This window comes from Hakea prostrata, chromosome 1, assembly GCF_041222555.1.
Source record: "Hakea prostrata isolate BN-2017 chromosome 1, UWA_Hpros_2, whole genome shotgun sequence".
Taxonomy (NCBI): domain Eukaryota; kingdom Viridiplantae; phylum Streptophyta; class Magnoliopsida; order Proteales; family Proteaceae; genus Hakea; species Hakea prostrata.
In genome coordinates, this window is record NC_142600.1 from 73,357,899 (window position 1) to 73,370,406 (window position 12,508).

General features: G+C 37.1%; 2 protein-coding genes across 5 annotated transcripts; one reads left to right on the plus strand and one right to left on the minus strand.

Annotated features, from left to right (window-relative positions):
- The first annotated feature begins 3,367 nt into the window (after positions 1-3,367).
- Positions 3,368-5,661, plus strand: LOC149029933 (uncharacterized). Of its 2 annotated transcripts, XM_089151984.1 has the most exons (5): positions 3,368-4,143; positions 4,239-4,421; positions 4,594-4,725; positions 5,138-5,299; positions 5,384-5,661. In XM_089151984.1, exons 1-4 carry the CDS (start codon positions 3,589-3,591, stop codon positions 5,255-5,257), a joined length of 990 nt encoding a protein of 329 aa, XP_089008110.1. In that variant the 5' UTR covers positions 3,368-3,588; the 3' UTR covers positions 5,258-5,299; positions 5,384-5,661. The 2 variants fall into 2 exon arrangements, with proteins under 2 accessions (XP_089008110.1, XP_089008102.1); XM_089151976.1 differs by having other exon boundaries at positions 5,138-5,661.
- A 4,263-nt stretch (positions 5,662-9,924) lies between these two features.
- LOC149029934 (calmodulin-binding receptor-like cytoplasmic kinase 2) lies at positions 9,925-12,508 on the minus strand. 3 transcript variants are annotated; one of them, XM_089152012.1, is made up of 6 exons: positions 12,225-12,508; positions 11,820-12,040; positions 11,564-11,732; positions 11,348-11,437; positions 10,947-11,251; positions 9,925-10,359 (listed from the first exon to the last, which is right to left on the minus strand). In XM_089152012.1, exons 1-6 carry the CDS (start codon positions 12,475-12,477, stop codon positions 10,096-10,098), a joined length of 1,302 nt encoding a protein of 433 aa, XP_089008138.1. In that variant the 5' UTR covers positions 12,478-12,508; the 3' UTR covers positions 9,925-10,095. The 3 variants fall into 3 exon arrangements, with proteins under 3 accessions (XP_089008138.1, XP_089008130.1, XP_089008121.1); XM_089152004.1 differs by having other exon boundaries at positions 10,947-11,248; positions 11,820-12,046; XM_089151995.1 differs by having other exon boundaries at positions 11,820-12,046.

A 12,508-nucleotide genomic window follows, 5' to 3' on the forward strand; every position in this document is an offset into this window, starting at 1 on the left:
GCTTTTTTTTTTTTTTTTTTTTTTTTTCTTTTTCTCTTTCTTACTTGACTTCGCCATTGCCGAATTGCCGAATAGAAAGAAGGAACAAGCAACGACAGCTAAGAAAGAAATTGTTGGGAAGACGGCTGGCCGTCATGATCCTATGCATCGTCGGTTACAAGCTACATGAGAAATGGTGACATCGTAAACCGTTAGATACGAGATCTTGCAGATGTTATGGCATAACCAACGAATAGATTTACAAGTATTGTTGTATTCAAAATTTAAAAATAAGCAGCAACAATTTTAATTTTCAATGATTTACCTCCTGAGTTATTCATTTTATGAACTAGACTATTCACAAACTAAAATCCCAATGTCTTTAGGAAATCATACTTAGTGCTAATGTAAGCAAGTTCAATATTTGTAAACGACAAGAGTAACCTTGAACATAAATCGTACATTCGACTTATTTCTTCATTCTCTCTATTTTGCAATTTCTTCCTCTCCCAATCATAAATCTTCACAATTATAAAATATATGATTTTTTTTTTTTGGTAGAAAGTTAATTTATTCATAATATGTAAAGGACGTGGTCGAGTTAAGCTCTAATAAGCACTCATCAGAACACGGCCACTCATGACACAGTGAGGACCTCCTAGCTAGGAGATCTACGACACGACTCGCACTCCGAGGGACAAAACTGGGTATTAAACCCGACAATGTTGAAGACACAAATCTAATATGGAATATATAACTTAAAGATGTGAGGATGATATTGAAAATTAATAAATAAAAACTAATTGAAATTAATAGTAATATTAATAATATTAAAGAGTCTAATTGATAAATTAAATAATTTAAAAAATAACATAAATATTAGTAGGTAAGTCAAAAGGGTGGGAATACAAATTTCCCAAATAACCAATGAATGGTATGATAAAATGCCAGTCTGGATTTCTCAATGGGAATGGAATACGGGAAAGCAAGATATTTTCATTTTTTAAATGTTTTTAAAGTCAATGACTGACTTTTAAAATATAAATCTACATGACTTGTTGACCACCGGAGGGGTATCTAAGGAAGCGTTCAGGGTTCAAATTGAAGTTTTCAACAATTGACGATGAGCTCAGATTGAACTTCAACTAACACCATCAATGTCTCATGAAACTCAAGGCGTACAGGATAGGTGTAATCAAAATGTCAAAATTTGCATATGGGATAACATTAATGATATATGCTTAGCTATGTTGTTATGTATAGACGTATATATGCTTAACTCAGGGCTAGACATAACAACTTGAAACATTGAGATTATATGGAATAGAAAAATACAATACCTGAATAAAGATACCATCAACAAAGTTATAATGGCACAAACCATAACCCATGGAATCCAACAGGGGCTCAAACTCGTAAACCAACAACAAATCACAATGCAGGAAATTTGGTACAATGATGAGAACCTGGCTAGGCTATACCCTCAAATGAAGAACTCTAATTGGCATTTAAACCTTATACCCTTGTTGGTTGAACTAAAATATTGTACTGAAACCCGTGTTGTCATGTTTAAATTCCCAACCCTCTAAATTTTTTAAATTATAAATTGCAACATGCACGAATGTTGTAATTGCATTCTCTAGCTTATATAAAAGGTTTTTTTAAATTATCAAAAAGAAGAAAAAAAAAAGAAAATGAGGAAGAGCTAAGGAAGAAGCAATTGTAGGATCTAGGTAAAGGGTGGGCTGGGCTAATGTGAGGTCATGCTAGCCAGGCCCAACATGACCCAGCCCGACCTCAATTGTATTTGTATATTTGATTGATTGTGTTATTATCTTTGTTATGCTAATCTTCCTGATTCCCTTCTATTTTGAATTATGATGGAATTATCTATATGTCGGTAAGTGAAGGTCATGAACTTTTTAATAGAAATGAAGAAAATACGACAAAATATGGAAAAAAGGTTCATATGGACACTAAAAGCTCTAAAAGCTCTATAGTGTTGTTTCCACTTGGGTTTAACTAGTAGCCATCATTTTAACTGTTAAATTCCATCGTTTAGTGGGTTTTCAGGTTACTTTTAGTTTCCTAGTTGTCGAACTGGTAAAATATCACCAAATTTTGGCTTTATTCGTCAATTTTTCTTGCCTTGATTACACACCCTAAAGTTAATGTTACTCTTGAAGTATTAAATTTATCAATCAAACACCCTATAAGTTGAAAAAAAAAATCAAACACACCCGTCATGTCCCTATTATTAGGAAATTACAATGAAGTGTTTATCTAAGCAAATTAAATATTTCAAAAGAACAAAAATAACTTTAAATGAAAAACCCAATGCTCATTTGTCATCTCTATTTACCATTTACGACTTTTTTCTCTTCCAATTATAAATCCTCACAAAGTTTGGGGGATGTGGATCATGAATAGTATTTTTAAACTTAGGATGGGAGGGGGGATAATCTTGAAAATGGATAAATAAAGACTAAGTAAGACTAAACTAACCGTGATAGTAATAGGAGGGTATAACTGACAAATTGAACTCATGGGTGACATTAATTTAAACTGTAAATTAAGGGGTGCAATTGAAAATTTCCCAAAAAGAAATTCATTTAGGTGAAACAAGATTAACTTGGCCCAGTCCATAATCAATCAAGAGTCAAGACAAGACAGACCGGAGTGGCTAAACCCAACAGTGTTGAGCCCAGTTGAATCAAGGTTAGAGCTGCTTGAGCAAAGGAGTCCTGATCAGCTACCCATCGGGTGAGCACTCTGTGCTCCTCGACGACTTTACCACCATAAATACAGTGGGTCCCACATGATTTGTGGCGGTAAAACCTTCAAGAAGCACTGAGTGTTCTCCTGACGGGATGATGATCCGGATTCTGAGCTAAGCAGATATAGATTTTACTAAAATCTTGAACCTGACATTAATAAAATAAAATGAACTTAAATGTAAAAAATAAACCAGAGAAAGGACCAAAACTTGATTTGAGTACCCTGGCCATTTCAGAGCCGGTTCATTGCTCCGTTTTGAACCCATCCAGATTCTTAGAATTCGAACCGACTCAAACTCTGACGCGTGGCCACTGTTAAGAAAAGGTTCTATGAGCCGCCGGCCGCCGCAGTGGCGCACCACATTGCTGCTCCCTCACTCACTCACTAGGCCAGCGACCTTCTCACTCTACCATTATAATCTATTCATGATTAGTTGATAAAAAGGCGAGCAAACCCAAATCAGATTCGCTGCACGTGTATTCAACTTTGATGAATTGCAGTTTAGAAGCTCAATTCCAATTTAAATTCTCCACCTCTATTTGGTTTTTAGCTTCTTTGTATGATAAAGAGTGACGGTGAGAGTAGTTGGTAGATTTCAGACTTCCTCTCCCTTGTCTTCTTCTTCTTCTTCTTCTTCCTCCCAAGGTTTACTTATTTTTTTTTCTTCCTCAAAAGCCTCAACTGAATAACTACCCTGTCTCTCTCTGTTCCGGTGGAACTGGAAAGAAAGCAAAATTAAATCAAAATATCTCTTTTCTCTTACTCTCTCCATCTTCCATTTTCAAGTTTTCAACGCTTCTCTGTACTGTAGTAACCTTTTCCTACTTTTCAATGTCCTCTGAACATTTTCTTTTTGGAGACTCTTTCTTTCGTAATTCGAGCTCTGATATCTTCACTTCTGATGTTGATTTGGAGTCGCTATCCGAATCCTTTTTCTCCTTCCATGACCCTTCCTCATCCTCTACTGGAATCCTCCATGGGTTTCAATTCTCGATGGAAGCCGAGCTATGCTCCTCTGCTGGTGGTCAAACCTCCATGAATTTCTTCTCTTCTTCTCCTCCCAGCCAAAAAATGAATCATTTGTCGTTAGAACCAACAACCCAGGTTCAATCTTTACCTGTCCAACCTAATTACACTGAAGATCTTCATGTGAATCCTCAATCTCCTCACAGTGGAAATGGTGCTCAGAAGGTCTCAGCTGGGCTGATACAGATACAGAGGAGCTTCAGTAGCCAATCTCTCGACCGAAAACAGGGTATTTGTTACCATCCTCGCATCAGTTCTCTCGTAGAATACCCGAGTTTCCCTAACCAAGCCATGGATTTTCCTCAAGATGGCAACTACACTGTGCCCATTAGAAGGGCTTGCAGCACAGGAGATTTACAAGTTAGAACACCCATCTTTACTTTCTTCTTCCTGTGTTTTAGTTCCTCTGTTTTCTTCTTAGAAATCTGATTGTTTTCGTCAATTGGGTCTTTCAGAAAATTGCAGTAACACACCTGAATCATGGATTTTCATCGAGCCCGTTAGCTGTAGAGAATTCGTATTCGTTCATGGAAGAAGGGAGCCTCAAAGTACGAAAGTACAACGCAGAAGAGAGGAAGCAAAGAATTCATAGATACAGAAGCAAGCGCACTCAGAGAAATTTCAACAAAACAATAAAGGTAAGGGATGACACAGAACAGAGACAAAATTCCCAAAGAACCGGAAGCCCATCTCATAATGTAGTCAAAAATCTAGAATGCTCTTTTTATTTTTATTTAATTTTTAAATGAAGTTCCAAATTTTAATCAATCTCCATGAAGACTGAAGATGGGATTCTCTGTTTATGTCCAGTATGCGTGTAGAAAGACGCTGGCCGACAGTAGACCAAGGGTACGTGGGAGATTTGCCCGCAACGATGATACAGGAGAGATTCACAAATTTGCAGGTTTCAACCGTGAGGGAGAAGATGAAGATGATGTTTGGGTAAACTATTCTTTCTCTCTCACTCCATTTTCTTTTTGCTACATATGGTAATGCAATTAACAATCATGCAACTAACATTAGAATTGTAACACGTGGCATTAGAGCATCTAACGGTTAATTGTAAGGACATTGCAAGATTGCTAATTGTAAAGTGTTCTTTGAGGTTTTTAGGACTTAAGAACCATTCAAAACATGGTTTGGTTTGTTTCAAAGAATATATATATATATATATTTTTTTTTTCACTAAGTGCTAAGTGTAGATAATGTTTTGAGCGGCGGAAATTTAATAAAATCCACACGACTAGTCTAGCAAAATCAAAACCCACCAGTGCAACACTACAATGAGAAAAGCAAGAAGAATTTTAACATTAATACTTACGTACTGTGAATCTAAATCATCTTCTTTGATCAGGTGAATGGGTTCCACGAAGAGGCTGAGGATCAGATGATAAGGGAAGCAATAGGAGGAGAAGGAGGGCTTAATGGTGGTGTCTGCTTCAATCCCACTGAGTTCCAGTTCTACGGATTCTGACTTCTGGGTTTGAGTTGCAGCCTTGCATTTCCATAATTGCAGGTGGGCTTTTAAGGTTTTCAAATTTCAATTAGAGATTTGAGCTCAGATACTGGGTTTCTTCCTTATCCTTTTATTTTTCTCCAGTGGTGTGGCCAGAAAAATCACGGGTTGGAATCGAGAATCTTAAAATAATGAAAGCAAGGTAAGACTGCTGCTTACCCAATAATTGTGGTAGACCCTCAACGTACCAGTGCTGCTTATGTCTTCTTGTGAGACCAAGTGTGAACAACGAGTTGCTCTGCCATTTGGGTTATGTTTGGAAGTCAAGAAAAGAAATAGTGATTAGGCTTGAATATCCAATTGTAAATTCCAATTTCTTACTAAGCCTATTCTGTAATAAGCCCTAGTACAGATTTTATCAAATTTTATTGAAAAACATGTTAAGTTGGAGGAGAGTCACCTCCCTTTAATGCAAATGCTTAAGCATGAGGTTGATCAATAAGGATCTAAGACATGTTTGAACATAGAATACAACATTTGGTATCATTGGCTACTACAGAAACATGTCTCTTTCATGTTGACGAAATAGAATAAATCCTACTCTCTAATATGGTAGGGGTCGACGTGTTGTTTGTATTCCAAACTCCTCCCCTATTCAACTACAAATTAATTTCATAAAATAAATATCTTTTCATGTTAATTTCATCTGAAATAATTTGCAAGTCAATTATTATCATAATCCTCTCGAAAGAGAAAACATTGTAATCGCTGTTGACTCTACACGAGCTAGACCAAATTTATTTATAGTGTTTGTATTACAAATTAAGAGTATGAATAATACAAGAAAAATAATAATGAGAAGCTCAAGTTTGAATACAACTCTTTGAATTTGAAGTTGGGTGAAATCCTGATAATTTGTATGTGAAGATCAACTTTGAATAGAATTCTGATCATTATGCTTTACACCTCTAATTAGTCAAATTATATAATGAGAAACCTTACCAGGTGAGTAAAACTAGGGTGGGACCTCCGCTTCTAAACTTAAATCATTGATGGAACCTGTTCTCGTAGGCTCCTAGTGCAGATTTGTATTCTCCATTTTTGGGTGAAAAAGAATCCGATGTATACAGTGAACAAGCACTTATAACTGGGCATTTTTTACAAGCTACATTGACTGAAATTCTATGACTAAACTGGCAAAGTTGAAGGCAGATTTGGTTAGATTCTAATGTTATGAGTAAAACCCAGATGGATTATCATCATCAATCTCCATCCCCAGTCTCCTACAGTAAAGTAGCATGCTTTACCAATTCAGATTATTGTCTTCAGTTAATTATGTGTTCTAGATCTCAAAAAGCATTCCTGGGATAGGTTTTGGAGCTTAAACGCAATCTAATATAAGAAAAAAAAGAGAACTGGATTTCCAAATGCAATCTAAACCCATAACCTAAGAAAGAAAAAGGTCATGGATTAGACTTAATTACAAATTTTTGGGGAAGACCAAAGAGAGACCATTGGCATCCGTTCAATGTTTCAATCGAAGGCATAAATTAGTACAAAGAACGAATCTTGATGATATTGACAGAATCAGTTTCAGTACTACAAAATCTTATTTGGTCTCCAAACTGATCATTAGCTTTCTTATAAATGTTCATCTTCCTTTTATCACTGCACGAAAGAGGAAAGTCAGGGAGACAACCCAGTTAATGGGGAGAGCAGAAAACAAATAGATAGTTTATTAAATTGACGTACAGAAGAACCCAGCAGCAAACAAATGATTCCCAGGCTCTTTTGACCATCACACTTTATTTTTAGTGTTAATTAGTTAATGAAATAGTAATTAAAACAACTGCTTCAATCTTCTATGATTGCATCGCGATATATAGATTAAAGGATGCTTAATCTGTGCGCATGGTTGAAAAAGATGCCCCCCCATAAGATTATTCTTTGAGAATTCAAAAACAGTAATGTAGAATGGGTGATTCAAAAGTTTCAATTCTTTAGAAATTTCTTTTACAGCTTTCAATTATTATGAGCTTTCAATTGTTATTTAATCCTCCTGAGGGAGCTTTTTACTTCTATTAAGAATGAAGAAAATCTGCACTTGAGAACTTAAGAAATAGCATATATGCTAGTCCAGGCATCTCATCATCAGGACTTGGACTGAACCATTATTCTTCATAGCACAAAAATGGTAATTCAGAACTGGGTGATCAAAAAGTTTTAATTCTATGGAGTAAAAAAGATTATCTTAAGTGTGATGTGTGTTATAAGAATCAGGGAATGGCAAATTTGATGTGCCTCTTGACTTTAAGGAAGAGAGTGAAAAAGATTGTTGGGTTTAATATGAAAGCATTAATGCTACAGTTGACATGAATCATCTAATGTAAAAGCTTACAGCTAGAGAGACTTGAAAACCATCTCTGGGTATCAATACTATTGGTTGTTTGACCAAAAAAAACCTATTGGTTCGAAGAACAGCAACAACATATATGTAATGCTGACCAAATCTAGTCAGAGAATCAAATTGTCAAGCATTAAATGAATAACATAAAGGAAGATTTTCTTACTCTTGGAATCTATAATGACTACTCTAATTTAAAATAAATTAACTTAGTAATCAAAAGGTTTACGACCATCTTAATTTCTTCTTGATGTGATATTCAAATGGGTGGGAGGTCAATTGATAGATTGAACCATTAATGTTGTATGATTTTGTTGTTGGTTGTGCAAAGGTGATTGATTACATCACTAAGCAAAGTTGAATTGGATTTAGGAGAATGGTCATTCAATTCATTTAGAATGAGTAGTGAAGTCAAATTTTTACAAGTATTCATATTGTTCCCAAGCGTCTCAGTGCACTTGGTCCTCCATTACAGCATGAGTGCATGAAAATATTTATTAACTTGTTTTGTCTCCTCCACTACATTCTCAACTTCCCTGTGTGGAAATAATCAGAAAAGCTGTTTTAAATGAATATTTGATTTAAGGGTAATTGGGGAGATAAAAGTAAAACAAAGGAAATGTTAAGAGCATGGATTCGTTAAGGGGGGTTGTGATGTTATTAGCCAGACACATGAAAAGGTCTAAAATGCTCAAACGGTTCTTCAAAAGTGAAATTTTTTTCTATCTCTCTCCGTTTGAAGAATCATTTAGTAAAAAAGTTGAACATCTTAATGTAGACGAGATCTAAATGGGGTCAGATGAGATTGCAATCTACTTGCTTTTTGCACTAACCTCGAACATGCATGCATTGTTTTTCGAATCCGGATCTTCTCCCCGTGGAGTGCTCCCCCACGGCTTCCTGACCACAAAAGGCAGTGGGTCCCACTGGTGAAAAAAAATTTATTTTTCACCGTGGTCCCACTGATGTTTGTGGTCAGGAAGCGTCGGGAGAGCACTTTGTGCTCCCTATCGGGGTCGCTGATCCGGACTCTTGTTTTTCTTCCTCTTAATCTCTTATGGGCTCGGGTGAACATTTGGATTTTTTTTTTTCTTTTTCTTTTGGAGGCTAGGGGGAGAGGATTTGAAAAGTTTTTTATTCAAGTAGTGAAGTCAAGATATCAGATTAAATGTTCTTGAGCCAAGGAATGGAGATAAACCATATAGTCAAATGAGCCACCAACTCGACCTTCTGGGCTAGATAATTTCTAGTATAATTACAATTCCTAGTAACATGAACAAAACTAACACTACCAAAGGTAAAAGCGCAGTTAGACAAGTAGAGTTAATCAAGGCCAACCTGATCCAGCTGAACATGACCAGGATCAATCAGGGCAAGGTAGGATCTGGGTTGAGACTTTTCAATCACCTGAGTCTTAGAATTGGGCTTGGGTTTGGAGAAAGGCTGAAAATAGGGGGAAATAGTAAATAGGTTAAGTGTGCAGTAGTGAAGGTAATTTCCCTTATAAACATTAGGGGTGATAGGTTTACCTAGAGAGAGGGGTAACTTGGGTATATATGTATTTATATGAGAACATAGTAGAAGAAACATACTGGCTTGGTTGGTTGGATTTCATTGTAGTTTCAAGAATATATTCCAATGGCAAATTAATGCTTCTTTCATGTTTAATAATTGCCAGACAATGCCCATCTCGTTTTGTTGGACTTTGGCCCACAAGTCAGCAAAGGATCTGGAGGCCCATTTTGGTTGGATGTATTTATAACGTTTCATGCTAATGTATTGACTTTTCTGTCCGGCCTTGCCAAGCTCAGAGAGGTAGAAGCGTGGTGGAAAATAAATGCAGGAAATCCATTAATTTTAGGATTCCTTTGCTAATTAATCTTTTCTTCTATGGTAAAAAAAAAAAAGGTCATAGAGAAAACCTTATATAAATAGTGACATCTGTCTTAATAATTGTAAGAGGCAAGAATTGAAGGAAAGGCCAAATAGTCCACTAAGTCCGTGCCTATTAACATTAGAAGAGGGGACATTTATTTCTCAATGCACACTTAAGTTGAACCCAAAGAAGATACCATTTATTTCTTGGGCAAAATAGGTAGAAGGTTTATGATTCTTAGTATTGGTATCATGTGACCTTTTATGTGCAACACTTATGAGATACCAACGCAAAAAGAAAGATGATTCTCAGTTTGGTATCATGTGATCTTTTATGTACCTTATGGATACCAATATCCAGCTGATACCATTATCAGCTGCACTACACCAAAAAGGGTTAAGAAAACCTTATCTTCATAAATCTACTACTGCTCTCTTTGGAAGAAGACATTCGTGCCCATTCTTTATTAGGAAAAGGAATATACACAACAATGTGACAAGACTAGACACAAGGATAGCAACAAAGACAATGACAGGTCAGCCCAATTTAATGCGAGATTGAGCTTTGCTTGTCCCATTAGGGTTTAGGGTCATCAACTGGGAATGGTAGGACAACATTGAACGATTGCTTTGATGAAGCAGCGAGTTCTCTATAGTCCTTACGGATGTCCCATAAGATCTCAGCACACCTCCTCATACTCGGTCGACTCTTTCTAGTTGGAGCCAGGCATTGTAATGCTAGCTCTAGAATCTTCTCCACCGCTAAGTTTGTTGCAGTGTTCTTCTCTACCAAAGGGTCCAATGTCATAATCCCATCTCCTTCCGTGTACTTCATCATTGCCTACAAGTTCATCAGTTCTATTACCTCTTACTCTATTCAGCTTCAAGGGTTAATCAATGTACATTAGAAGGAACGTCAACAAACAAACAAGCAAAACGAGAAGAATGCATAGATTTGACGTGATTCACAAACCAATTAGGTATGCTACGCCCTCGGGCGAAGAACTTTCCATTATGTAAAAGAAGAAAAGAATGGAGATCACTCCAAAAAGTTTCATATAATGTTCCTTCCATGGGTGAAATATCAGCACTTGACCCTTCAGACGAATTTTTTAAACTTCCCCCATTCCTTTCTATAATGGATGAAATACTAGTATTGGCTCCTCATGATGTTAAATTCTGGATCCACCCTTAATCTCAGCCAATCGTTAGACCGTGTTACAAGAGCTTTCAACCAAAACTCCAATACGAAAACCCTAAATCTCTATCAGCCCAAATCCTTTGGTCCCATACAAATCCTCCAAACTGGATCATTCAGGTCGCTCACAAAAATATATTGATGTGGGTCCATCTTGCAAGTTAGTATAACAATGCGGGTCACAACATAACATATGCTTTTACCAAAAAAAAACATTAACATATACTTACCCATCTAGCGGTCATCCGCTCCTTGAAGCTCCTCTTCTGTTCTATAGGGCGTCTTCCTGAGACAAGCTCAACCAGCAAAACCCCAAATGAGTAGACATCACTCTTTTCAGTGAGCTGATAAGTCCTTAGGTATTCAGGATCCAAGTAGCCTGCGGTTCCTTTAACCTGGGTGGACACATGCGTGGCGTCTGTATCATCATCCGCAACTATGCGAGCAAATCCAAAGTCTGCTACCTTGGCTCTGAGATTCTCAGTAAGAAGGATATTGGAAGACTTGATATCTCTGTGGATAATTGGGTGATCTGCTAGTGACACAAATTTCATCATAATCTCATCTCAATCTCTCTGAATTAGAACTTGAATTGTTAATGAGACTAATCAGATTAATATTACAAGTATACCTGCATACATATGAAGATACGTAACTGCGTGAGCCACATCAATGGCAATATCCAATCGAGCAGAGAATTCCAGAGTTTTGCGGTTCAAGCCTGTACAAATGCTTCAGTAATTCAAAATTGAACGCTCTCTCAACCTCTCTTAGGCATTCCTTCATTAATGGCTCAATTTCGAAGCAAAAACACAATAAATTAGAAAGAAAGAATGAACTAACTAACCGTCCAAGTGTTCCCTTAGGGTTCCGTTGGGAACATACTCAACCACCACAATCCTTTCGTCTCCATGTTCCAAACATCCAAAGAACCTAACCAGATTCAAATGCTCTACCCGTGCCAATGTCTGGATCTCGCTATGGAATTCCACGCTCAAATGCTTATCATAAAGACTCTGCCAAGATTCGCACAAATGGATTCATTTCAAACCATTTCATAGAGAATGAGTGAGAAACAAAATAAAATTAACTGCTCCTCCTACCTTCTTCGCACGTTTAACTGCGACAAGCGTACCATCCTCAAGCCTTCCTTTATAAACGGTTCCAAATCCACCCTGTCCAATCTTCAGGGAAGGGGAAAAGTCCTTGGTAGCTTTGTAAATCTCCTCGATAGTGAACTTTTCACTTCCAGTTATTGTCGTCACGGTCTTATTGTTGGAGTTGTCGTGAATCGCTCCACTGGAACTACGTCTCCTATCGCCACCTACAACTAAAGAACAAGATCAACAAGGTGAGATTACTAATTTAGGTTGATCTCAACTGTTTCTTAGCTTTTGCATTGGAAGAAAACTGCCAAATCTGTAATTCAGAGGCTCTGCTTTATTTGGATCATAAACACAGATAAGCACCAAATTCATGATGTAGAGACCAAGGAAAAGTAATATTACCTGAAGGAGCTCTAAATTTAGAAAAATCTTTCTCATCAATGGAAGATGTTGTTTCTGGAGGAGTGAAGCAAGTAGAGATCGCTTCTGCAACATTCCTAACGGCGATCACCACAGGATTTCTGCCCGAAGCAGATTTCCGAACAGATGAAGCGTCAGCACAATTTGAATCACCTGAGGATTCAGATTGTGTTTCTCGGTGCCGGTCGTCGAAGTTCCGATTTCTGCCTCCATGCGAAGTTGCAGAGCTTCGCATCTTTGAGACTGAAAGTGTCGGATTTGGCGCC

Bases quoted from the DNA above. Each gene is read 5' to 3' on its own strand.
- LOC149029933 (XM_089151976.1), top strand. From the start codon at position 3,589: ATGTCCTCTGAACATTTTCTTTTTGGAGACTCTTTCTTTCGTAATTCG. The intron at 4,144-4,238 runs GTTAGAACACCC...TGGGTCTTTCAG, and splicing joins GCAGCACAGGAGATTTACAA to AAAATTGCAGTAACACACCT. The intron at 4,726-5,137 runs GTAAACTATTCT...TTCTTTGATCAG, and splicing joins AAGATGAAGATGATGTTTGG to GTGAATGGGTTCCACGAAGA.
- LOC149029934 (XM_089151995.1), bottom strand. From the start codon at position 12,477: ATGCGAAGCTCTGCAACTTCGCATGGAGGCAGAAATCGGAACTTCGAC. The intron at 12,047-12,224 runs GTAATATTACTT...CTTGTTCTTTAG, and splicing joins TAAATTTAGAGCTCCTTCAG to TTGTAGGTGGCGATAGGAGA. The intron at 10,360-10,946 runs GTAAGTATATGT...ATGAACTTGTAG, and splicing joins AGCGGATGACCGCTAGATGG to GCAATGATGAAGTACACGGA.